Source organism: Dama dama, chromosome 5 (genome assembly GCF_033118175.1).
Source record: "Dama dama isolate Ldn47 chromosome 5, ASM3311817v1, whole genome shotgun sequence".
NCBI classification, from domain to species: Eukaryota; Metazoa; Chordata; class Mammalia; order Artiodactyla; family Cervidae; genus Dama; species Dama dama.
This window is the reverse complement of record NC_083685.1, coordinates 103,516,314-103,542,499: the sequence shown is the minus strand read 5'-3', so window position 1 is coordinate 103,542,499 and position 26,186 is coordinate 103,516,314. Positions and strand designations below refer to the sequence as shown.

At 45.2% G+C, this 26,186-nt stretch overlaps 1 protein-coding gene across 10 annotated transcripts in view; it reads right to left on the bottom strand.

Moving 5' to 3' along the window:
• Window positions 1-11,116, bottom strand: part of ULK2 (unc-51 like autophagy activating kinase 2) — a 57,011-nt gene extending 45,895 nt beyond the window's left edge. For 3 of the 10 annotated variants that reach the window (XM_061143601.1, XM_061143602.1, XM_061143606.1), the window contains exons 1-6: window positions 10,196-10,345; window positions 9,237-9,329; window positions 8,334-8,360; window positions 7,889-7,930; window positions 2,789-2,821; window positions 2,342-2,378 (exon numbers count right to left, since the gene is read on the bottom strand). In XM_061143601.1, coding sequence (XP_060999584.1) covers window positions 2,342-2,378; window positions 2,789-2,821; window positions 7,889-7,930; window positions 8,334-8,360; window positions 9,237-9,329; window positions 10,196-10,285 — 322 coding nt within the window. In that variant the 5' untranslated portion in view covers window positions 10,286-10,345. Of the gene's footprint in view, window positions 1-2,341; window positions 2,379-2,788; window positions 2,822-7,888; window positions 7,931-8,333; window positions 8,361-9,236; window positions 9,330-10,195; window positions 10,347-11,080 lie in introns of those variants that run through there. The other 7 variants (XM_061143609.1, XM_061143610.1, XM_061143603.1 and 4 more) reach the window with 5 other exon arrangements.
• Between the last annotated feature and the right edge of the window lie 15,070 nt (window positions 11,117-26,186).

The following is a 26,186-nucleotide window of genomic DNA, read 5'->3' as shown; positions in this document are numbered from 1 at the left end:
TTTGCCCCATGACACACAAGTTTATCTGATTCAGAGACCAAATTCTAACACTGTTTCTGTGCAGAAAAATTAATGATCTCATTTAGGCTGTTTCTGGGCACAAACTACAGTAGAAATTCACGTATTTCTATGAACACGGAATGCCTACTCTCAACACAATCCCATAAACTGAAATTCTCTTGGTAAAAGCTTAACATTTTAAAGGCACAGCCAACATGAAAACTCTCAGATGGATGAACTCCTGAGCAGTTGGCCCTGACAGTGGAGACTCAGCCATGGCTGCCAAACTGAACGTATCTGCTAGAAATAATGTTAAAGTACAACTTACCAATTACTTCACAATTTCCCTTATTTTAACTTGCAGTCAATAGAATTCGTTTTTTATCTTTTGAAGATGTGAAAGGCACTTTATTTATCAAAGCAAATACAAGGACTAAATGGGTGTCTTGTGATTTAATGGCATTATGCCCTCCAGACCTCTGACTGACAGATCTTCTTGATCAGTGCATCGCAACAGAAATATAATGTGAGCCTTATACATACCTTAACATCTCCTAGTAGCCACATTTTCAAACGTGAAAAGAAACTGGTGAAATGATATTTAACCTAGTACTTCCAAAATATCATTTCAACCTATAATCAACATTAAAAATCTTGATATAATCACTCTTTCTTTCAAAACGTAATGTGTGTTGCACATCACACACACCTTTCAATAACCCAACAGCCCTCTGTGGTCAGTGGCTACTGGAGTGGACAGTACATCTCTAGACAATGCCTTGAGGACCTAAGTTATTCGACACATCTCTTCAAGTGGTAGAGAGGGGAGAGATTAAGTATGACCAGAATCACACAGCAATTAAGTGACATAACAAAGGAACTACCGCAAACCAGCCTGCCTGTCCGAATCCAACATTCAGGTAAGCTCTTCATTGATCTGAAACGACTGCTCTGGAATATCCAAAGCAGAGTTCAACATCATGTACAGCCTGCTGAGGAAGCTAACAAATCTGCTACGGCAGCATCAGCACGTATGTCAGCCCAGAGGCTTTCTGTCAGAAAAGGACACTGATATTCCGACAAGGAAGTGAAATAGCTAAGTGCCCCTCAGCCTGACCCTGGAGAAAGGGACTTTTACCTGGATGGATAGGAAGTCAAGGATCTCAAGATTTAGAGGTTAACAGAAGGTAAAAGCAAGGTGTCTTCTAGCTTCAACTCCTCTCCTCCAATAGAGGAAAAAATGCCCATCTCTGAATTTTATCAACTAGCAAATGACTTTTTGAAAAATCTTTACCAAACTGACATAATTTGAGAGAATCTCAGGAAAAATACAAAAATCACACATGGACTAACCTCCCAAGTTCAGAATAATGGCGGTCTCTCAGTGGGAGGGGCTGGAGTAGGACTACAGAAGGGCCCACAGGAGCTTCAATTGAATTTAGAATTTCTTTAACTATGGGGAGCAGGAGAAATACTTGTGTTCTATATATTATTTCTACATGGCTTTCGAAATCTCAGCAATGTTTTATATTTTAAAGATTTTTAAATCTCATTTTTAATTGTTCCTTGTTTATCTTAACATTTAAAATACATTGCTTCTCTTCTGTAAACTGCCCACACTGTTTGTGAGTGTATCTACTGATGTCTTAGTGCTTTTACCATCAATTGCCATGACCTAGTTCTAGGCTGAGAGATGAACCTTTTACTACTTTTTTGTTTGTTTTGCCTATTTCCCTATATCTTCAAGGGTGAACAAGTAGGTGCTGACTTCATCTAATGTCCTTTAAAAAGTACTTTGGAGGGACACAATTTTATCTGAACACGAACACACTTTATATATGGAATTTCAAGCAACATCTAGTACTAAAACCTTACCTCTATGCCACAAAATAATGTCAAGGTTACCCTGAATCCCTTATGACATCTTTTAAAATTTACAAGTAACATTCATGTTAATAAACACATCCTAGGATACATTCTCCCACTATTTTTTTTTTTTTTTTTAAGGAAATGAAAGAGACTAAAGGTTCACTGCCAGCCCCCAACTAGAATCCTTTGAAGAGAAATTTTGTTGGTTTTTCTCTGATGGTTTTTCTCTGAGAGGCCTGACCTCTCAAACTGTCAGAGAAAGGCACACATAAACAAGTACTTACATACAAGTAAAGGAGTAAAACCACAACACACAACAATCAGTCAGCAAAGCAACCATAATTAAACATACACAAATATTTATTGAATGTTTCTATACATGTACAGAAAACAAGGGTAGCATATTTCAGAAGTAAAGAAGATTAAACACACTATAGTACTATACTGACCACTGACAAAGTCAAAAAATTACCTTGCAAATAATCTGCCAGGTCTCCACCATTGCAATACTGATATATAAAACAAAAAGTAATTAAAATAAGACACTGATTCAAGATTAATTCAATTCATTATCAGCTAACTTTTTTTTTAACTTGGCTACACGGCATATAGTATCTTAGTCCCCTGACCAGGGATCGAACCCACATCCCCTGCATTGGAAGCCTGGAGTCTTAACCACTGGATCACCATGCAAGTCCTATCAGTTAATTTTAATTAAAAATACATTTGTAATAATATAAATCCAGTCCCCCAAAAATTATAATCATAGAATCAACATTTTAAAATTTTATATTCCTTATAAAATAGAACCTAAATCACTGAAACTTTATTAATTCAAATTTCAAATAACCTACTGTCAATTTTAAGGTATGTATTAATCAGTAGAAAAAAATTAAAAAGAAACCTGGATACTACCTACCTCCATCACCAGAAACACAGAGTTGGGTAATTCCTGAAAAGTAAACATATTATACATTGTCTAGATTAGAGAAAAAATTAAGCAAAAATTTTAAAATAATGATTGTTAATAAAATAGTATATGTATTCATTTTAAAGAAGTAAAATGAAATCACAAAATCCATTAGTAAGTGAAATTTAAAATCCCCTAAACACTGACATAAGCATCTCAGCTTCAATGACAATAATGGCTAATGTAGTCATCAAGAAGTTCAAGTCTATTCATAGAAAGAACTAAAGGAAGACCAACACTAAACGTGCAGTCTCAATTCTGGAACACATGGTCTGGGATGCTTCATCCTACCAGCCCACACACACCTAAAGGAAGCAAGTACTTGCTGGGATTCTTAACTGTAATATAATACATTTCCACCTTTTTGCTTAATTATCTTCACCTCTCCAGCTGGCCAATGTTTACATCTGGTATGTAACCCCACACCCTTCTCCTATTCATACAATGAGAAGCTAAACACATATACACAAACACACTTTACTTTGAAAAAATGGGATATCATATATAAATGTCTGAATCTTGCTTTTCTCACTCAATAATATACCAAAGAAATCCATCTAAAAAAAAAAAAAAAAAAAAGAACTCCATCTAAGTCAAATGCATATGCACAAGTCTTCGTATGACTGTATCACCATTTAAGCTGTTTCCTACCAAGGAACATCATTTGTTTCCAGTCTGGGCCATTATAAGCAAAGCTGTATTGTTTCTTGGACATACATCCTAGTTCTCAGGCTTTTATGGCCCTCAGATAGATGTCCAGGATTCTGGGTTGTTTAGTCAAGGATGTACAGCTCCAACAGTGGCAGATACTTCTCACTGACAGAATTTTTAACTCCCTACTATAAACAAGACACTGGTCCAGGCCCCGAGGGTACAACAGTAAGACAGCAGAGTTCTGAATATCCTGTTCTCCCCAATCTTTAATTCTAAGAAGGGAGGGTCAGGAGCAAGTCAACAAACAAAAGAAATAAGTACACAGAGCATGGAGAAGATAACAGGTGCTTTGGGGAAGGAGGAGAAACAGGGTTGGGGAGGGGACTGCAATTCCATTTAGGGTGGCTCAAGAAAGCTCCCTGAAAACAGAACTTTTGAGTGAAGACATAAGGAAGGTTGAGGTATACCTGTGCAGAACACAGACACAGTGATCCTTCTGCACATATAATCTCCCTGCAGGAAGGAGGTCCTCAGCACAAGGAAAAGGGGGAAGTGGCCAGGAACCACAGGAGGCCCAAGTAGACGTAACAGAAACAGCAACACGCAGAGAAGGGGAAACTGGGGATATTGGGGTTTGTCTTTCACTCACAAAAACAGGAGCCCCTGCAGGACCCATGCAGAGAAAGAACACACCCTGACCTGCATTACCGGGAGTACTTGGGCTGCAATGCCCAGACTCTTCCTCAGGGTATGGAGGCAAAGTATCATCACACAGCACTCCAAAAATCATATCCAAAGACTGACATTTGTACCAGTGACACATCTCCCCAATCACACCAGTAAGAATTACTGCACTTTCTACTTTTGCAAATAGGAAGGGTGAGAAGTGACATCTGTCACCTTAATTTACCTTTCTCTACTTGTTTATGAAAATTTCATCCATTTATGGCTGTCAGTATCATCTGACGTAAGTTTTTAAAAATTTTTATGTCCCTACTTTTGTGGCTTCTGAGTTTATCTTGATTTAAAACACCTCTCTAGGGACTTTCCTGGTAGCCCAGTGGTTGGCAGTCCTCCTGCCAATGAGATGGACACAGGTTTGATCTCTGGTCTGGGAGGAGCCCATGTGCTGCGGAGCGACTGAACCCTTGCACCACAACTACTGAGCCTGTGCTCAGCAACAAGAGAAGCCACCACAGGGAGGCCTGTGCGCTGCAACGAAGGCTCAGCACAGCCAAAAGCAAAAATAAATAAAATACCTTTCTAGCTCTTAGATTACATATAGTCATATAAATATTATTCTAAGATCATTACTGCTTATTTTATATATTTAAGCCTTTAAGTCATTGAAAATTATTTTGGAAAAATGAGGACAGATGTCTCAGTTTGCCAGCACCATGTACTGAATGAATCTCTTTTTCACCATACTAAAAATTAACAAGAGGTAGACATTTCCAGACCATTGACATTCATACAGGGAAGTATTCCCAGATGACAATACTTACCTCATGCCCAAAATACTCAAAGATATGTATCTTTCAAAAGCAGGCGTGATGGAGAAGGAAACGGCAACCCACTCCAGTACCCTTGCCTAGAAAATCCCATGGACGGAGGAGCCTGGTGTCCATGGGGTATCTCAAAGAGTCAGAACTGAGCGACTTCACTTTCATCAATAAATTACAATTTTCAAACTCAAAAAAAAAAATAAAAGCAGGCCTGATATCACCCTCCAAACGGCTTTGCACCATCCTTGGACTAGAGATCCATCCCATGTGGGCCCTCCACCCTCCCCTGCATCACCCAGCACTCCCTCCACCCCCAGCACTCCTGCCACATCCCTTCTTCCAGGTCCTCACTCTTGTCTTTCCTGTTGGCTCCTCATAGAGGCTGCATCTGCGTTGGAAGCTGACAGGCGATTGCCCAGCCCAGCCTCCTCCCACTATATTACATGACTATAGATTCATATATGCATTTAGAAAACTCTAAAACAAATATAACAAACAGTGGTTATCTCTGGGAAGTGCCATATCTTTTCTAATTTATTTATTTTGATAATGTTGGAATATTTAAACTGTGAGTGAGTGAGTGAAAGTCGCTCAGTAGTGTCCGACTCTTGGCGACCCCATAGACTACACAGTCCATGGAATTCTCCAGGCCAGAATACTGGATCTCCCCAACCCAGGGACAGAACTCAGGTATTTAGATTCTTTACCAGCTGAGCCACCAGGGAAGCCCCATTCAAACTGTGGGCATATATTACTTTTGTAATTAGGGAAAATGTGTTTAAGTGTCATCTAAAGTGAAACCTGAGCACTACAATGTCAAAAGTTTTCGGTTCATGAAAGTGCACATAAGTCTGAGGTAGACCTCCACAAGTGGCGGCCAGTGTGAACAGTGCTCGTCTCCAGTGGATAAAATGACTGCACCGGCCTCTACACCCCACACCCTGTACCCCCTGATCAGAATCCAGCGAGCAAATCTAAACTCTGTCTACTCAACAGCCAAGCACTCAAGACTATATTCATCTGACTGAGAGTTCTGAAGTCTATTTTTATAAATTAATTCCAGGAGTACACAATGCACAAAACAATAAACATTTCTCAGCAGTCACCTTGATATTTCCAATTGTTCCACAGTTCTGGTTTCTGGAACATGTTCTCCCTAATGATATCTCATCCTGCAGCCAAAGTCAGTACTTTAAAATATTCTTCATTCCGACAGACAATCTTAACTACACCCTCCACCCTGAAAGCAAAATCGACTCTGAAATTGACAGCGTTTTCTGTACCTCTCAAGAGATAGGGAATGAAGAGTTAATATTACTTAATTTTTACGCAAGGCACTGACTTGTACCTCGTGGTGCCCTCTATCTACAGAGACTCAGACAACTACACAAACAGCTCTGAGGAGAACCAGCATTTCAATAGGGATTGTGACATCAGATTAGTCTTGACTTTAACTGTTTTTCCCCTTTCTTTCTAGGCTGCTTTGAATTTCTCAAATGAAGGAATCAATTATATCTATTTAAATAGGTAATAAAATATACCCACAGAGTATACATGTTCTGTATATGGAATTTGTTGTATTTTTGGAGATCACACACTGACATCAAAAACTTTAAACCTGTTCATGCTACTTGTTCCAGTAATTCCAATTCTAGAAACTGAACTCACAAGACATAATCAGATATCTTCAGAAGGTATGTATTATCCTTGGAGCATTTTTTTGTAATGGGAAAAACCTAAACATCTTGTAACTTGGGTCGAGTTAAATAAATACTTTGTTGTATGATATGACTACATGAAAAATGACTCTATTTTTTAAAGGACATATAGAACAGCCCACTAAAATGAAGCACACTGACAGCAAGGACTGTTTTACTCACAGCTTTGTTCCTAGCACTCAGAAATGCCTGGCAAACAGCACCTCACCTCATCGAACCTCACAAAATGACTGAATTTGAGTAATGCAAGTGTACAGAGAAATGGTTTTAGCTAGAAATATATATAGCAGAATCACATTAACATGCTCATTTACTTCCTGGAATTCCACTGTCCAGACTAAGAAAACAAAAGAACAGGGTAATGTCCATCAAGTACCCCGGGTCGGCTGTGGAAGGAGTGGAGGGAAAAGCTGAATGCACTGCCCCTCAGGATCAGACCCCTGGAGTTCCTGCCAGGTGAATACCACTAGCAAGTGTGATTCTAGGATCCAAGGATTTTAAAACACAATATGGCCCCTAAATACAAGCCAACGACTTGCTCTGGTGCTCCACCCAATAAACAGGAATTTTCTCTAAACTCGGGCTTTTGAAAAGGATTTCCAAGGGTGATTTTGACTATCCAGAAATGTTGCTTAGAACGTAACTTCAGAATCCAGCCTTCCCACCTCCAAATATAATGCGACTCTACTGTATGCCATGGCAATCAACTATAAACAAATCCAGGTGATTAATCTGCAGAGTTTCCTTGTTATCATGCCATGAATCATCTACTATTATTATCATCACCACTATTAGCAAACATTGCTTTTGCAATAAGAAAAAAAGCTCTAGCTGATTTTTCAATAGCCCAAAACAGTCCTTTCTACATTCATCACAGAAATGCCAGATCTGGCATCAGTATTTCTCTACTTGACCTAAAACAACACTATTGTAGCATATTATCATTTGTCAGTAAGTTTACTTATGCAGCACATTATTTTATCCTTTTGCCCTATGCTGTTTTACACAAATTCTTAATTAATAAACACACAACTCAAGCTATACATCTTTTCAACAATAAGGCAAATTTTCTATTTCTATGATAACATTTAAATTTGTATGAAATAGAAAAAATTTCTATTAAGTTATTAACAAACATACATATATTTCTTTGAAAATTCAAAATAAGGTACCTGAACATCATAGAGTGCTACAATGTTTTCATGCTGAAGTTCCTGTTAAGAAAATTGAGAATTCAAAATATTTGTATTTATTCTAAGAATTGTAATATTTCAATATGCAAATAAAATTAAGTATATACACACATTTATATCCATTTATACTACTTCTAGTATACCACACTTTTGTTACTAGTTATAACAATTCAATCTAACGAAGAGTAACAAGAAAAGTGCCTGATCAAACTTTACTTGGGGCCTATATATTTTTTCACTGTCCTAATTCATTCTCATTTACAAAATAAAGGTCAGAGTCAGTATGACCACATACTTTACTGCTAGTCTTTTAGATTTAATACAAAATTTCTAACAAGAAAGGCCTAAAATTCCAAACTGCTTTTAGAAAGCTTGATTTGCCTAAAAGAAAACAAAGTATAATTCAAGAAGCTGTAATTCTTACCCAAGAGCGGTCCACAGAATAGCAGTTCTGATGAATGTTAGATGAAGGTTCCATGTTTATATTACTTTGGGATTAAACACACCTAAACCTATTTCTTCACTGCATAATTTTTTCAAATTTCTTTATAATGAATCAAGTGCTTTGTGACTCTCCAAGAAGTATTTAGTAAACATGACTTGCCACATATGTTTGACCATGGACTCCTTTCTCCCCCTCAAAGCATCCCACTTGGATAATTCTGCTTATGAGTGACCTAAAAAGACAACTTCCAAGGAAAATAACTTTGCTCAATTTATAAGGAAAATAGATTACAAATGCCCCTAGTTCTCCAAAAAATATTTAACTGTAACAAGAAAGGAATCAACAGAAGAGAGAAATAATGAGTAAGAGAGGCTTGTGTGTGGTGGTAGTCACTCAGTCGTATCCAACTCCATGCAACCCCATGGACTGTAGCCAGCCAGGCTTCTCTGTCCATGGGATTCTCCAGGCAAGAATACAGGAGTGGATTGCCATGATCTCCTCCAGGGGATCTTCCCCACCCAGGAACTGAACCTGGGTCTCCTGCACAGGAGGCAGATTCTTTACCATCTGAGCCACAAAAGAAGCCTCCAAGAGATGCCTGCCTCTTGTCAAAGGACAACTCAATAACTAAGTGAAAAGAATGATGAGAAGCTAAACCCAGTTTTCATCTAATCCCTCCAAGCACTGGCCAAGAGCCACAAACATCTATTCTTAAAAACAGTTTGCAAGTACTCAATGTTTCAAAAAACTGAGCATGAAAAAAAGAGCAACAGGTGAACATTCTCAAACTTGGGGTCAACTACCCAAACTGGAAAGGATGTCATCTTGTGTTAAGTTTTAATCTAGTATATCTAATATGAAATACCCCATAAAGAAACATACCTTTAAGATTTTAATTTCCTTCCCAAGCAGTATTTGTGATTTTGACAGGTTCTTTTTATTAATACTTTTAATAGCTACCTCCCAATCAGTTTTCTGGAAAGGAAAAACAATTACTTCTGAAAATTACTCCACAGAAACAACTGAAGAGAAACAAAGAAAAAAGAATATATAAGCATAAAGATGTTTTTAGCAAATTCATATAACAGCACTAGGAAAAATAGAACCCAAATTTCTAACAGGAAAATGATTTTACAAAGGTGTAGTAAGCTAATGTCCCACAAGACAGCCAGTAAAAATAAATATGAAGCCTCCGTAGTAACTAAGTGGGGGGAAAAAAAAAAGAAACTTTATTTACAACTACTTAAAAATTATGGAGGATAAACTGGGAGATGGTTGAGTTAACCGAAAATAGGATTTGACAGCTAGGCAGGATTACACGTTTTCGCTTTTTTTTTTTTTTTCCCTTGAGTTTTAAGTTATTCTCACAATAAAGGAAAACTCGGTAGTATTGTATTTACTACTTTACAGGCTGAGCAACCAGGCCAGCCCCCTTCAGACCTGCCCCTTGGCCCAAACTCTCTTAGGATTATTTCCACTCCAGAGGTGCCTTTCCGAATTCTTTAGATTCTAAAACCTGCTGGGAGCCTGTTTTCGAAACAGCATAAACTTTAAAAGAAAAAAAAAAGCTGAGCCCGCTCTCGGGTCGATGTGGGTCTCCCCGCCTCACTCCCGGCCGTCCGCCCAGCACAGGAACGGAGGTGGGTGGGCGGTCGGGGCTCCGCGCGGGGAAACGCGACACCGAGTTGGGGGAGCCCGGGGCTCGCGGGCCACCTGCCCATTTTCCGCTAGGTCTGCTATTCTCCGCCACCGGGGAGGGTCCGAGCTCGACCGGCCGGGCCTCCGTGCCGCCCCAGCCACAGCCTCACAGCCGCCGCGGCCCCGCCTCAGGCGGGGCTCACCTGGCGGTGCCGCCCCCGGAAGACCACGGCGAAGGCCCCGTGTCCCACGAGGTCCCGCTTGCTGTACTCGAAGTCGCCCACCACCTCCATGGCCGCGCCCCGGGGTCGGCGCGGGCGGGCGGTGATCAGCACCGCGGGCCCGCCGGCCCCGAGCGCGCCCGCCGGCCGCCGAGCTGGGGCAGCCGCGGCCCCGGGCCTGGGCGGGCGTTCATGCCGAGAGGCCGGGCAGAAACGGGGAAGCGCCGCACGGGGCCGGGGTCAGCGAGGCCTGGCCCGGCCCCGGCCGCTCCTCATGCCGGCCGCCGCCGGCCGCTGACTCCCTGACGAAGCGGGCTCCCTGAGGAAGCGGACTCGGCGCTGCCAAGCAGGGGCGGCGCCGTCGTCGTCACTGGGCGCTCCCGGGGCCGCGCGAACGCCGGGGAGAGGTGCGGGCCCCGGCGCCCCCCATCCCCGCCCGTCTGCGCCTCGTCCTCTCCGATGGTGCGGCTCCGCCCGGCCGCCGCCCTTCGCGGGCCTGGCCTTGTGCCCTCGCCACCCTTCCCTCCTAGGAACCCGCACGCTCGCGCCGGCCGCTCCGCGCCGACTGCCGGCCCTCCGCGACGTCTGCGCTTCTTGTAGGCCGCAGCGCGCGGCGCGGCGGGCGCGCTACCTCCGCCGGGAAAATGAGTGCCCAGCTGCCGTTGGAGGCGGGAAGGAGCGCGCGAGCCGGCGGAGCCCAGGGCTGGACCCGCAGGGAGGCGAGCTTCCAGGAAGGGGCAGCAGGAGAGATAGGGGCATCCCTGTGCAGTGTGGACCCCGCGGATGCGATGAGGGCAAAGGAGCATCTCTTGTATCTAGGCATTTCCGCGCCGTTGGAAACCAGAGGCCTCGCCGCCAAGCCCCCACCCTTTTGCATTTACTGCTCATGGCCCCTCATGAGTGTAGGTCAGGGATCCTGCATCTTCTGCGGCCGCTTGGCTTCTGTGAGGAACTGATGACAGCTCAGGGCCTTCTTCCTCGAAAAATAAATGCTGATGCTCGCAGACTCGGTTTTGCTTGTTTTCAAGGCTCTAGTGAGAAACTTGGCTTCCCAGCCTCAGGTGTCCTGCAGCTTGGCCTCCGGCTTCCTTTGAATAGCCTAAAAGAGTTTTCTTTCCTACCAGCTCATTAACAGTTCAAGTGACAAGGAACTTACTGTCACCTTTCCCTCAGAGAGGTGTCTACTGAAATCATGTTTTAAACCACGTGCTTGAAAACGTCAGAAATCCCAGGTCCCATAATCGGCTGCATGTTCACTTGTTTAGCATATCTGCTCTCAAGTCATCTCTCACTTCCAGAGTTACATTTCCCACCCAAGGCCCTTTGCTGAACACTGATCTCTGAAGGCTGATCAAGGACCCTCAGGACATCCAACCTTGTGGCAGTCAGCCTGGGAAATCTCCAGAGAGGAACTGGTCCGTTCCTCTAACCCTTAAAATGTGAGGTCTTGGGTTTATGCTCCCAACTGTGCACACCTGCCTAATTCCCTCCCTTCGTCAGAGTCTGGCCCAGGTGAGTGTTGGAGCCTGTATAAGTCTGCAACCTTCAAAAATTAAGAGCAGGGACTTCCCTAGTGGTCCAGTGGTTGGGAATCCACCTACCCGTGTGTGGGGGGCGTCAGATTTGATCCCTGGTCCGGGAAGATTCCACATGCCACACGGAAAGCTGGGCCCATGTGCTGCAACCACTGAAACCCGTGCACCTAAAGCCCGCGCTCCGCAACAAGAAAAGCCCCTACACCGCAACTAGAGAAATCCCTCACAGAGCAGCCAAGACCCAGTGAACCCACACATAAGCAAATAAATAAAAAATTTTTTAAATGAGGATCAAATGAAGCAAATTTGCACATAAACACAAAAATTCATTTGGAGATGATTCCTTACCTCTTTGAAAGAGTTCCTGTCTTCTTTTCTCTTTAAACATGAGTATTTAAATGAGTCAATGACCCGAAACCCATTGAGAAGTAGTTCTCCAGGATGTGTATATTATGGGTTGTAGGCCCCTGAACCAGCTACTTCACCTCGCCTGCCTAGGTTTCCTCGTTTGTAAAAGGAAGCTATAACATCAAACATGTATAGCTTCACTGGGTGGTTAAGAGGATTAAAGGACTGATGCTGAAAGAGCCTGGAACAGTACGTGGCTCTGCAAAGCACCACTTAATGTGGGTGGACAGGGAATGTGAAGGACAGGGAAGCCTGGTGTGCTACAGTCCATAGGATCACAAAAAGTAGGACACAACTGAGCAACTGAACAACAACAAGTATGTGTGGGGTAAGTAAAGTGAGATCAAACCTGGTCATAGGTGACACTTCCTCCCCCCAAGCCCTGTGCTGGAGTCACCCCCTTCCCTCCTCTGGTCATGCCCCAGGTGGTGCTCAGGTGAACAGAATCCAAGCTTGGCAGTTCTAGCTTTTATCCTTTTATCAATGGACCATTACACCTGTGTAAGAGCTGGTTCTCTAACAGCCCCCTGGAGAATTCACTTCCTATAAACTTTCTGTGCAGAAGCAATGGGTGTAAAATTTTTGGACATCAGGGAAGTCACGGGGAGAACTAACACCCCAGGACTAAGGCTGGCAGCCTTTCCCATGAAGTACCTGGCCATGGCCAACATCCCAGGGAGCAAAGCAGGAGCTGTCCAGGCTGTCCTGAGGCACCGAAGCTGCTAGTTTCCAGGTCTGTCCGCCGAGATGTCTTTTTTTTTTTTTTTTTCGCTGAGGTGTCTTGTGGGGCCTCAGTACCCTCCAGGAGCAGTGTTTCAACCTTCCTGCTAGTCACCTCACCATCCAGATGAGGACACGTGTATCCTCTGCCAGCTGAGTCAGTGTAAGAGACATAATTCATAACACGGCCCTGTTCACAAGGTTGCATCCCCTAGGAATTGAAGGTAATTGAAGCTAATAACTAATACACAACTTCAAGCTGTTTATTTTTTAATGTCATTAAAATTACATCCCCGCAGTAGGACATTATAGAGCTGTCCTAAGTCACCAGGGGCCCTAAATTTAGACCTGCATCCCCTCCTGTACCCATAGGCTAAGCACAGGCCCTGGGAACACATCGTTGCTTTAAAAAATATGCGGCTTTCACAGAAGGATTTCTGACCTGAGGCTCACTCCTGAGGGGAAGTGGCGATGGGGAGCACTGGGGTGGGCGACCTTTGCTAAGGGGATGTCTAGTTAGGACTATGTCAGTAAGCACATACGGCAAATGAGATAAAGCAAACACACACACACACAAAAGAGGAATGTAGATAAAGACACAGATGTGGCTCTCGGGTTCCCAGTAGAGCAGGGACTGGAAGAGGTGTCTGCTTCTTTGTTCTTTCCCCATCAAGGCAGGAGGACAGAGAACTGGAAGCCACCGGTCTCAAACCCAAGTTCTTAAGGAAGGGATTCTGATGGCCCCACTCAGGAGAGGTGCACTGAGCAATCATCTCAAGACAGGGACTAGGGTTGAAGAAGGCAGGTCGAGTTGTACAAGCCTGCCGGAGCCAGCAGAAGAGTGGAGATCCCAAGACTTACCCCAAAAGCAGGGGTGAGTGGACAACCCAGGAAGGGTGATCAGGGGTCAGATTTAGGCTTTATTCAGGAATGCCCGCAGGGAAGATTTTTACTTTACTTCTGAAATCACTCAAAGTTGCCAATCTGATTCACTGTCATTGTTTTTTGTCCTATTAACCGTGTGTGTGTGTGTGTGTGTGTGTGTGTGTGTGTGTGTGTGTAAACATGCCTGTTGACACTATTGAAATGTTTCACTCTGTATACTGTGTAATAATAACTGCAGCAAGAGGTAAGATCACTTGCTAATATAAATTCTCACATAAACTGAGCTTCTCAGCCAAACACTGTATGATGTTGTGATGGTGAAAGTGTTCCTGGGACAAGTAAGTGTGACAAGCGTTCACGACCCCATCTCTTGGCAGGGAGGCATCCTGAGATTAGGAGAATCACCCGTTTATTATTATCTTCAAATCACATCATGGCTGTTTGCTTTTATTTTGGTTCCATTGTCTCTACTTCGATCCTATAGCTGATGCTTAGAAATTCTTGGGACTGGTAATGTGCTGAGCTATGATATTTATACATGTACAGTTTTATAGAAAAATATGGAGATAAGCACATAAAGTGAAGAGACCATAAACTTTGGATGTATTTCTTAAAGCTTTCAGGAAATATCATAACTACAAATCTTCTGAAATGACGTCAAAAATAGACTCCAGTCAGGAATTTTCTGATACTGTGATAGCAGGGCAACAGCAAGGAGCATCTTTCTATGTTATGCATGAATCAGTATTTCTACGACTTCCCTGGTGGTACAGTGGATAAGAGTCTGCCTGCTACCTAGATGCCCATCAGCAGACGAATGGATAAGGAAGCTGTGGTACATATACACCATGGAATATTACTCAGCTATTAAAAAGAACTCACTTGAATCAGTTCTAATGAGATGGATGAAACTGGAGCCCATTATACAGAGTGAAGTAAGCCAGAAAGACAAAGAACATTACAGCATACTAACACATATATATGGAATTTAGAAAGATGGTAATGATAACCCTATATGCAAAACAGAAAAAGAGACACAGATGTACAGAACAGACTTTTGGACTCTGTGGGAGAAGGTGAGGGTGGGATGTTTCGAGAGAACAGCATGTATATTATCTATAGTGAAACAGATCACCAGCCCAAGTGGGATGCATGAGACAAGTGCTCAGGCCTGGTACACTGGGAAGACCCAAAGGAATCGGGTGGAGAGGGAGGTAGGAGGGGGGATCAGGATGGGGAATACATGTAACTCCATGGCCGATTCATGTCAATGTATGACAAAACCCACTGCAATGTTGTGAAGTAATTAGCCTCCAACTAATAAAAATAAATGGAAAAAAAAAAAAAGAATCTGCCTGCCAATGCAGGGGACACATGTTCAATCCCTGGTCCGGGAAGATTCCACATGCCAAGGGGCAACTAAGCCAATGTGCCACAATTACTGAAGCCTACACGTGCCCATGCACTGCAACAAGAGAAGCCACTGCAATGAGAAGCCAGCATACTGCTATGAAGAGTAGTCCCTATTGCCACAACTAGAGAAAGACCACGCTCAGGAGACTGAGCACAACAATAAAGCAAAGTAAATAATTTTAAAATTTCATTTCTAAAATGAAAAACAATTTGATTATTTCAGCCCAAAATAGAGTAGCTTATTTTCACTATTGCCATAACTGTTAGACCCAAAGAGCGCTTAAAATTTGAATCATTAAAAGTTAAAATGCTAAGCATATATGTCACAGGAATGGCCATAATGTCCTGTTAATGGTAATGGCTGAAATAAAAATGAAGAATATTTTCAGGGAATGCCTTGGCAGTCCAATGGTTAGGACTCAGTGCTTTCACTGCTGAGGGTGCAGGTTCAATCCTTGGTTAGGGAATTAAGATTCTACAAGTCGTGTGGCATGGCCATAAGAAAATAAAAAGGTTTTTTTAAATTAAAAAAATTTAAGAATATATTTATATGTCACAAGGATAAATTTCAGGGAATATCACGAGTCCATTGCCAAATAAAGCATCTGAAGTATTAAAACTCCTAAGGGAAATATCTGATTGATGTGATGATATAGAAAATGAAAATATTTTAATTTTAAAACAATTTTATTCAAAAACTTAAACAGAATCTATTGGGTGGTTTTAAAAGAATAGTACATCTTCGACCATGATGGATTTACTAAAACTTTAGACAAGAAGAAGATCAATATCAGTGTGTCATTACAGCCTATTTTTTTCTCCCTGTTGTAAATTACATGCCTACTGAAATGAGAAAACAGCTGACCCAGCTGGGTTCTCCAGAAACAGACTCTGATCTGGGGTTGGGATGGAGACGCTCATTAGGGATGGACATCAGTGACAGGAGGGGCAGGAACAGACATGACACCAATAACCAGCAACCAGCATCCCAGTGATGCTGGCTTGACCATGCCTGGACCACCCCAGCTGAACGCTCTGGAGTTGAGCCCAAATGCCCAGCTCACTCATCACCTTCTGGAGCTGCCCTGGAGGGCATGGCCCTGGGTGGCTGGGCTGTTCCAGCTGAGGCCTTGGACCAGCAGGGGAGAGATGGGGGCCGACTGTCCTTCCCCAGCAGGGCAGGTCCTTCCTCCCAGAGGAGTCTGGGCATCATGTCTCAGGTAACCACAGGTTACAACTTCGGAACACTTGTGAGTCAGGCTGTAAGACCTCCACCATTAACGACAACAAAGTCTATTGTTGCACAGACAAGCATTTTTGTTTTGCTTGTTCTGTTTTTAAAGAAAAGCACAGTTTTTCTTGGAAATGTTCAGAGCCCACTGCTGTGCTCCCATTCTTTCATCAGTCTGTCCACATGCGCCTAGCTGCTGGGGTGGGCCTAGGGCAGGCTTCTCTACTGAGCTTCCAGAGGTTGATTGCAGAGCTATTCCCAGGTCCAGCCACAGATTAAGCAATAAGATACTATTTACTAAGTCCTTCAGCCTCATCCCTGAACTTGGGCGGGATGAAGAGTTCAGAGAGGGTTGGAGGAGACAGAAAACAAACCCAGATCCCCCGAGCCCACCACGTGGCCGTGATCTCCTGAGGGCTGGAGGCCAAACCGCGAGAGGGGTGTGTTCCTGGAAGGTTCCCTGTTCTGGGCAGGGTGAGAGCTGTGCTGTGTGTGTATCTATGGGAGCAGGGCTGGGATCTGGGGGGGCCCACTGCTACTTTGGTTCATTCACATCTTCAAGGAGTCTTTCTTCCCTCTGCAGGCACATCTCACTGGAGTTTGGTTCCCCAGCGCTGAGTACTGGTCCTCTGCTGGACCACTCCCCTCAGGAACGCACCTGCCCGCTGTCAATCATGGTTAGCTCCTCCTTCGACAATGCTCACGCCATCCGTCCCCTACCGCACAGACGGCACACGAGGGGCCTCTTGGCTCAGTAACTTAAGGCCCTACCTCAAGGCCAGGCCCTTCCTCCCCTGGATGGAGCCGGACAGGGATGGGGAAAGGATGGGGGCGGGGTGACCAGGCCAGAGGCCTGCAATCCTCAAAAAAACTCCTTCAAAGGAGTCTCAAAACAACCAGCCAACGAAGGCCCAAAACATTTCCAGCCACCTCATTTGTCTCTCTGGACAATGGGCCGGCCATCCTCCACCATCTCCTCTTCCTTAACAGTCCAGGAGTGTGTTTCCGAGTTTGGATTCAGGCTGGGTACAGCCCACATCTGAAGCGGTGACTCTGTCTCCAGCTTCAACCTCATCAAGCCAAAAAAAAATAATAATAAAAAAAGAAAAAAAGGATGAAAATTGTTCCAAAAGCCAGTGTAGTGATTCCAAACAAGAACCTTTTTTGTTTTTCTTTTAATTGTTGCAGGTTTTGTGGGTCAGGGATTGGTGCGGGCCCATCAGAAAAGCTCACCCTGCCTCTTGTGGTATCGGTATAACCCGGGTTGGAGGACCTGGAACATCCTGACTGGAAACGAGGTCTGGTAAGTCTCTTGGGTCCCGGCTGGACCGGCAGGGGAGGGCTGGATTCACTCAGAGCCCGCCTCGTGCCCCATCCCATCACTGCCCCCAAAAGAGTGACCCTTTCTCAGTGGGTATTGAGTTCTGTCTGGTTTACATATCTGGTTTACATCCAGCTTCTCTCCTTGGCGTTATGTCTGTATGTGGGCACCGTTCTGTTTGTCATCTGCAGTCATCGCTCCTTCTGGTCTCTTCTCAGGGTCTGCCATGTGAAGAAACCTCGAGTTACTGACCCATTCCGCTCTCGACAGACACCCAGGGGTGTCCGGTGTCCGTGAACTTTGGTGACCGTGTGTGTTTGTTTCTGTTTGGTTCACACCCAGCAGTGGGGTCACTGGGCCAAAGGACACATCTCAACACCGACCAATACTGACAAACGAACTCCAGGCTGGTCACATCTTCCCCCGGCAGAGTATAAGTTTGCTGCTCAGCATTCTCACTCATACTCAGTGGTGTCAGCCTTTCTATCCATTTGGCAAGTGTGACAGGCTGGTCTTACCCACCTCCTCCCAGCAGTTCATTCTCTGGCCCAGGGACACCCCTGGGGCTAGTGTCACTGGCGGTGGACCTGCTGCCTCACCTCTGCAGCTTTAAGGAACAGGCCTCGGCGACCACAGCTTCCTGGCAGTGGGTTGGATAGCTGGTGATGTGAAAATCGGTGAAAGTCAGCTGGGGGATGTGAGTGGTGGCTGTGTCTTCTTTGTTCCCTCATTGGCTGTGGTAGCTCCAGCCCGTGAGTCAGAGGACCTGGCTCACCATTGTCACCCACCACGAACCAGACGTGCTGAGGACCAGTCATTTACCCAACCCACTGCCCCTTCACACTGCTGTCATAACTCTTCTTCGGCATGACTGTTCTCCACCAAAAGGCCCAGCTCAAATGCCCCCTCCAGCAAGGCACCCTGGATTCTCCAGGCCCTTCTAGGTCTCCTCCACGTCTCCCATCCAGGCCTTTACATCTGTTGTTCACTCCCCCTGGAGCCCTCTTCCTTCATCATGGTCCCGCACCACCTTCTCGCCATTCGACCCATTTGTCTCCTCCATCTGTAATGTAAAGATGTAGTGTTCAAGCCCCCAGACCTGGAAGATGGCCTAACACACAGCAAAGACTGTTTGACTGACTACATCCCGTCTCCTGCTGTACCCATCCTGGGCTGGCTGGGCTCCACATAGCCAGGCGACCTGTCCAGAGCAGAACCAGGGAGGAGAGCAGCTCCTCATGTCTGGATGGAGTCGGGTGAGGCCGCAGTGGGGTCTCAAGTGAATTAAAAAGGTGAGTCAGTACACGTGAGGAAGGAGGGGTTCCCAGGTCCAGCAACCGTGACTAACCTGGAGAGGCCGGTACAGGGAGTGGGCAGAGGACGAAGGAGATGGAGCCAGGAGGTGAAAGAGACACCAAGAAGGGCTTCATTCAACAAACCTTCGTTTAACACCTGAGTGGGGGGATGGGGATGGGGGCTGTCAGGGGACAGGGCAGGAGGTGAAGCAGGGGAAGGGGCTGAGACGGACAGAGGAGGGTGGACTTGGGGCAGCAAAACAGACCAGGAGACGAAGCCAGCGGGTGTTAGGAAACCCCCCTGATTTTCTTGTTTCTAATATTATCTTTACTTACAATAAACACGAGAGCGAATTATTGCAGAAGAGACGTTCAGTCTTGGCAGAAATACTTGTAGTCTCTTGCTTGATCTGTTTACGAGTTTTAGAAAGTGAGAGGGATATTGGTAATGTGTATTTTAAGCCATTTTAAAGTTTGTGTGTTTACTTATGTAGTTTTTCTTTTTTTTATTTAAAAAAAAAATGTATAAATGGTATTGTACTATACATGCCCAGGGCCAGCTTTCATATTCTTTTTAAAATTTAAAAAACATTTATTTAGTTGGCAGTGCTGGGTCTTAATTACAGCATGCAGTACCTAGTTCCCCAACCAACGACTGGATCCAGACCCCCTGCATAGGGAGCATGGAATCTCACCCACCGGACCACCAGGGAAGTCCCTGTTTGCTTTCTTTTATTTGTGACCACCACCCCCTCCTCACCCATGAGACTCATATCAACAATCTATTACAGATTTTCCCCACACAAAGACAGTCATATACAAATATATGTAAACTGCTGCTTATAAACAAGTATGTGGAAAACATCCTTCCCGTATGTCAGTTTGACAAACAGGGCATCATATGATACCCTTTTTTGAATTTTGCTCTTCTCAGGTATTACCTGATGGGATTCCTTTAAGTTACTTGGTGCAAAACTAATTAACCCTTTTTCAAGGCCGCATAACATTGCATGGTGTGGATGCATCAGAATGTATTCAGGCATTCTCTGTGATTGGACATTCACTGTATCCTGATGTGTGTGTGTGTTGGTCACTATGAACACTGCTGTATTACATTAATTCTTTATGTATTAGTGCTTTTATTTCTTGGACTAGATTCTCAGGAGTGGGATTGCTTGGTCTAAGTGTATGGATTTTTAAATGTAGTGCCTCCCCTTGAAGAGCTTATTTTCAGTGAGGGAAGCAGACCATGCATAGGAAAAATAACATAGCTGGGAGTTTCACTAGCAACAGGTACCAAAGTGAAGTGAAAGTTGCTTAGTCATGTCCAACTTTTTGTGACTCCATGGATTATACAGTCCCTGGAATTCTCCAGGACAGAATACTGGAGTGTGTAGCCTTTCCCTTCTCCAGGGGATCTTCCCAACTCAGGGATCAAACCCAGGTCTCCCAAATTGCAGGCAGATTCTTTATCAGCTGAGCCACAAGGGAAGCCCCAAAATACTGGAGTGGGTAGCCGTTCCCTTCTCCAGGGGATCTTTCCAACCCAGGAATCAAACCAGGGTCTCCTGAATTGCAGGCGGACTCTTTACCAACTGAGCTATCAGAGAAGCCCAACAGGTACCAATAAGAAAACTAAACCTGGGAGGGAGATAGGAAGCATGGGGGAAGGGGCCCAGTTGAAGAAAAAGTGACCCAGAATGACTTCACTGAGGTGACATCGGAGTCAAGACTTGAAGGAAGTGAGGCTGTGATCCATGCAGAGGGGAGGAATTCCAGGTGCAGAAGCCCTGAGGCAGAAGAGTGCCTGTAGCCCTGCCTGACTGGGACTGAGTGGATCAGGGGGTGGTGATTGGAGATGACGTCACAGAGAAAACAGGCCAGAGGTTGTAGAGTCTCAGAGGTCACTGGAAGGATTTTGACTTTCCCCTGGGTCAGATAAGAAGCCTTTGTAAGGTTCTTAAAGAAAGAACAACATCATGGCAGTAAAACTGAACAGGAAGTAGTTCTCACCACTGGAGGAAATGATGATGGGGACTTCCCTGGTGGTCCAGTGGCTAAGACTCTGTGCTCTCAATGCAGGGGTCCTGAGTTCCATCCCTGGTCAGGGAACTAGATCTAGTATGCCACAACTAAGAGTCCACATGCCACAACTAAATATATCAAGTGCTGTAACTAAGACCCAGTGAAGCCACATAAATAAATAAAAATAAATACATTTTTTAAAAGGAAGAAATGATAATGATTATGTGGTGCAACGGAGATGTTAGTCAATGCTATGGTGGCCATCATGTTGCAATATAAATGGATCACATCAACATGGCTGGCCCCTTGAGCTCACACAAGGACAGTGTCAACTCTATCTCAATGAAAGAAGTGGGCAGAAAGCAGAGTGCTTTCCCACACGCCCCCGCCCCGACACAATCTCAGCATCCTCTCCCCCAGCAACATCCCCACCAGATGGTACGCGTGTTACAACTGATGAACCTGCATGGAGACATCCTCACCATGCAGAGTCACTGTTTACATGAGAGTCACTCCTGCTGTTGTGCATTCTGTGGATCTGGAAAAACATCATCAAAGTGGAGAGAAGTTTCCCTCTCTTCTTATCTTCTGAGAGTTTTTTCTTTTTTTTAATTGAAGTATAGTTGATGTACAATATTATATAAGTTATAACTGTACCATGTGATGATTCACAATTTTTAAAGGGTATCCTCCATTTATAGTTACTATAAAATATTGGCTCTACTCGCTGTGCTGTACAGTGGGCCCTTGTAGCTTATTTTGCTAACAGTTTATCATGAAGTAGAGTTGGGTTGTGTCAAATGCTCTTTCTGCTTTGCTTTTTGACAGTAGAACTTTTCCTCAGAAATCAATAAGTAGGTCTCTCTGGTGTGGATTTGTGTGTCACGGCTATGGGAACTTGATTAACATGAACTGTCCCTGAATCTGATGCCTTGACCCTGGAGGGGGGCGGATCATGAGACCAAGTTCGGTGTCCTCCCTGGGGGAGGATAGCAAGGTCAACAGCTCCCCCAGCCCCTGCCTGCTAACACCCCCCCACCCACTGTGCTGGGCTGACTTCGCCTGTGTCTTGGGCTTTCCGTCAGGTTTTGCTGACCTCTGCTCTTCTGCTCTGAGAGCCCATGTAGTCTTGGTTCTTGCAGCCCTTGGTTCTGCTTCTTGCTTCCTTTGAGGAAGGCCCCCAGCCTCCCCGGGCTTCCTTCTCTGAGAGGCTGATCCACCAGCCGTGCTGCTGACCTCAGACAGACCGCAGGCTGGGCCCCCAGAGGCAGAAGAGGTGGCTTGGGGCCCTGTGGTCAGGACAGGACGTTCACTTCCTCTCGTGCTGGTTGAAGACCTTGGCTCAGCAGTTCTCCCCACGGTGGGGAGAGGAGGAGGAAGGCTTGTTTCCCAGGGCTGGCTCCACTGTAAACAAACCCTTGTGATTAGAGTCGCCTCGAAGGAGGAATCGGGCCTGCTCACAAAGTGCTGGGTCTGCACTGTGAGGGCGGCCTTGGGAAGGAGAGGATTAGAGCAGGTCTGTTCTCATAATAAAGCAAAGAAATCCAACGCTCCACCCTTCTCTTCATCACCCAAACCTTCCGCTTGCACTGCCAGACATTTCCCAAGCCAGTGAATGCTCTCTGCCACCACCTGTTGCTGAAGAACCATTATCTCCATTTCTACAGAAGATACAGAGGTCCAGGGAGGTGAGGCAAAGGCTGACGACCCACAGCAAGGGTGCAACACCAAGTGGAATGGAACTTCTGTGTGTCAGTCGCTCAGTTATGTCTGACTCTTTGCAACCCCATGGACTGTAGCCCGCCAGGCTTCTCTGACCATGGGATTCGCCAGGCAAGAATACCAGAGTGGGCTGCCATTCCCTTCTCCAGGGGATCTTCTTGACCCAGTTCTCCCTTTCATGCAAACAGCACAGTGCAAGTAAGCTCTGACCTCCTGTGCGTGGCTTCCCACACTGGCCTGCGGGTGGACCAATGGGGCAGTTCTCAGACTTTCTCATCTCACAACCCTTGACAGCCTATCAGTGGGTCTCACTTTGAACCAGTCTTTCACCTACTCGTGGTTTGGTGAATCACATGTCGGTCATTTGGACAATATTGGTTCATTGGATTATGCAGATCTTCCAAATATGACAAAGTTCATCATGCAATATTTTTTGAATCACATTTATAAATTAGAGCTCATCAGAAATGTCTTTCAGGATGGCAAGCTATCAAGGCCACCATGGTGAATATTAGTTTTCCAAAATTCCAGTTTTTGCTTTAAGTCAAATTTCATCCTGGGCAATAAATACTGACAGTGTTTTCTTCTCAAAGGGACAGACAGGCTCACTTCCTTCATTTTCATGAAAGAAAATATCTTTGTAAGACCCAAGCCTGAGTAGCCAGTTTGTCAGGTGTGCCTTCGTGGGCGTCCACATGATGGCCAGGGCCAGAGCCTCTCCTGAGCCAAGTTGCCCCTCGATGTACAGAGGGCTTCCTGGGTCCTCACATGATGCCCCACATGACATTGAAAACATGCACTTAAGGGTCAAGATTTAATAAAATTAATAATTGTTACTTCTTCAGAACTTTCCTGGGGGTCCAATGGTTAAGACTTTGAGCTTCCAATGCAGGGGGCACAGGTTTGATCCCTAGCCTGGGAACTAAGACCCTGTATGCTGAGTGTTGTGGCCAAAAAATTAAAAAATAATCATTACCGCTTCACTCTTACAGGAAACTGGCTCTTTTTTTTTTCTTTTTTTAGATGGCAAGTGCATGGCGGGAAAGAATACAAGGATCTTTGGCACAGTGTGTCCAGATTCCTGCTAAGGGGCCACCATCACTTTTGCATCATCAATACAAATATTCACACAGTGAAAAAGACAGTTCACATCTCAGTGTTATTATGAAAATGGTTCTGACCGTGCAGACCTTCTGAAAGGGTCTCAGGACACTGGGCCCCTTGGGAGCTGCTGGACCTGTGTGAGTGAAAGCTCACTTGTGGGAGCAGGTAGGGAGCTTTCTGCCTCAAAGGCATGGGAAGCCTTGGTTCTGATCCTGGGCAGACGGGGCCCAGGAAGGCCATGAGCTGGACCTGGTTCATTTAAAGCAAACTTTTTCTTTTTTCTTCTCCAGTATCTCCTGGGCCACGATCCCCAACCTCAGAACCAGGCCTTCCCTAGGAAGAGCTCACTGACATTGGGTCGGGCAGAAAGGCCCTGATCCACCCAAGTTGGATGCTGTATGAGGATGTGCTCGGTGGCGATAAGGGAGAGGACTCAGGTGGACTGGATATCAGGGTCGGTCTTGGAGGTGGCTGGAGGAGTGAGACTTCAAAGTGGAAGGACTTCCTCAGGGACAGTGGTGAGGAGGTCATCTGCAGAGCCTATAGAGGAAGAACATGAAGTTGAAGGCTGAGGGTTGCAAGGTCTCAGAGGCTAGGTCACCCAGGGCGTTCAATGCTAAATACGAAATCTGGACTTTCTTCAGCAGACCACAGGGAGTTCATGAATCATATCAGTGATCCTACATTGAAGGCAAATCTCAATTTTTATAAAGGAAAAAAAAATTTTTTTAATTAAGGTATCAGAGATTAAATCTTTCGGAATGTTGACAAAACAGTCAGATGTCTAGTTATAACATCTAATTTATTTAGTTACATGTGCATATTTAAAATAACAGTATATACAAGAATACATTAGTACAAAATATTGCTTTTTCCCATCTCCCATTTCAAGTAACAACTTTATTCCCACTCTCCATGTGCACCTTGGACACTAAAGTCTTCATCATGACAGAGCTGCGGTTTCTGGAGGCACTCCTCCTAGGTTGTCTGAGATGCAGCCTAAGACATGTGTCTGACATTGGTCTTGGGAAGCCTGACCCAATCCAGCATCAGGACAGTCCTCCCCAGCCCTCTCTTGTCATGTTGTGCAGGCTTATCAACCTTAGAACAAAACCACTTGCTTATTGCTTCTGAACTTGCTCTTAGAAGCTGGTTTACAAAACCCACCACTATTGACAGCGAGGGAAACCCGCCACAATCATTCACAGCCTTCCCACACCCTTCCTTTAACCCATTCCCATGGGAGGGCCTGATTTGAGGTTGTTTGGGACTGAAATGTGAGGGAAAACCAGAGGTAGAGCAGTCGTATGAGACGACAGTCTGATTGTGGGGGTGACTGGAAAGTAGTTCTTGGGGACAGAAAGGGTCAAAGAGTCCCAGGTGGGATCAGCATCCCAGGTGCCCTCGGCTTGGACAGCCGTCTAATGCTGATAAGGGATTTATGTGCTTGAGTGAGTAACGGGTCTCAAGTTACACTTCTGAGTAATGTGGGCACTTCCGATCAGAGGGCATGAAAACATTCATTTCCCAATTTACAGGAAAGCCTCTGAGATTCTCAGCAGCAGCAATTGGGAATTCGCTAAAATGCAAAATCTCAGCACCCCCCCCCCCCACCCCACATTCATTAACCCAGCAATTCTGAGGTGGGTCGGGGGAGGGGGAAGCAATCTGATTGAATGTGTTCTCCAGGGGGCCCTGATGCATGTGAAGTATAAGATCACAGCTTTCAGGTAATGGGCGGCATGTCTTGAATGGCTGCCTGGACTTGAGTTGCAGCTCTGAAGGGGCCGCTTTGCTCCAAAGCCTCAGTCTCCCTGTTTATAACAAGAAAAAGGCGCGTGCTTAGAGGAGTATTGCACGGATTCCATGCACAGCACCCGGCACGGGGAGCTCCCAGTGCTGGTTAGTATGAAACCATCTCTAGAGGGGACCTCACAGGGGGCTGCCCACCTCGGCGTCAGCCCAACAGCGAGTGAGGCTTGCCAAGATTGGGGTTTTCATATTACATGCTTGTAGTAACTTTACACTAGGGTCCTCATTTCTAGTTTATAAGGTTCACGTCTCCCAGAGTTCTGCAGAGAGCCCCATGAGGCTGAGGCTGCTCCTAGGTCCACCCTAACAGGGCCTAGCCTGGGGGGCCCCAGGGGCCAAGGTGCCTGACCCCTTGCTGTTAGCCAGGTGCTCAACACTTGAGAAACAGTGGTGATGAGGGAACAGAGTTGCACACAGCCAGCCCTCTGGGGGCTGGGAATGGGGTTCAAAGAGTGGGGGGGTGAGGTCATGAACCCTGATGACCTCTGCCAGGGCTCTGGCT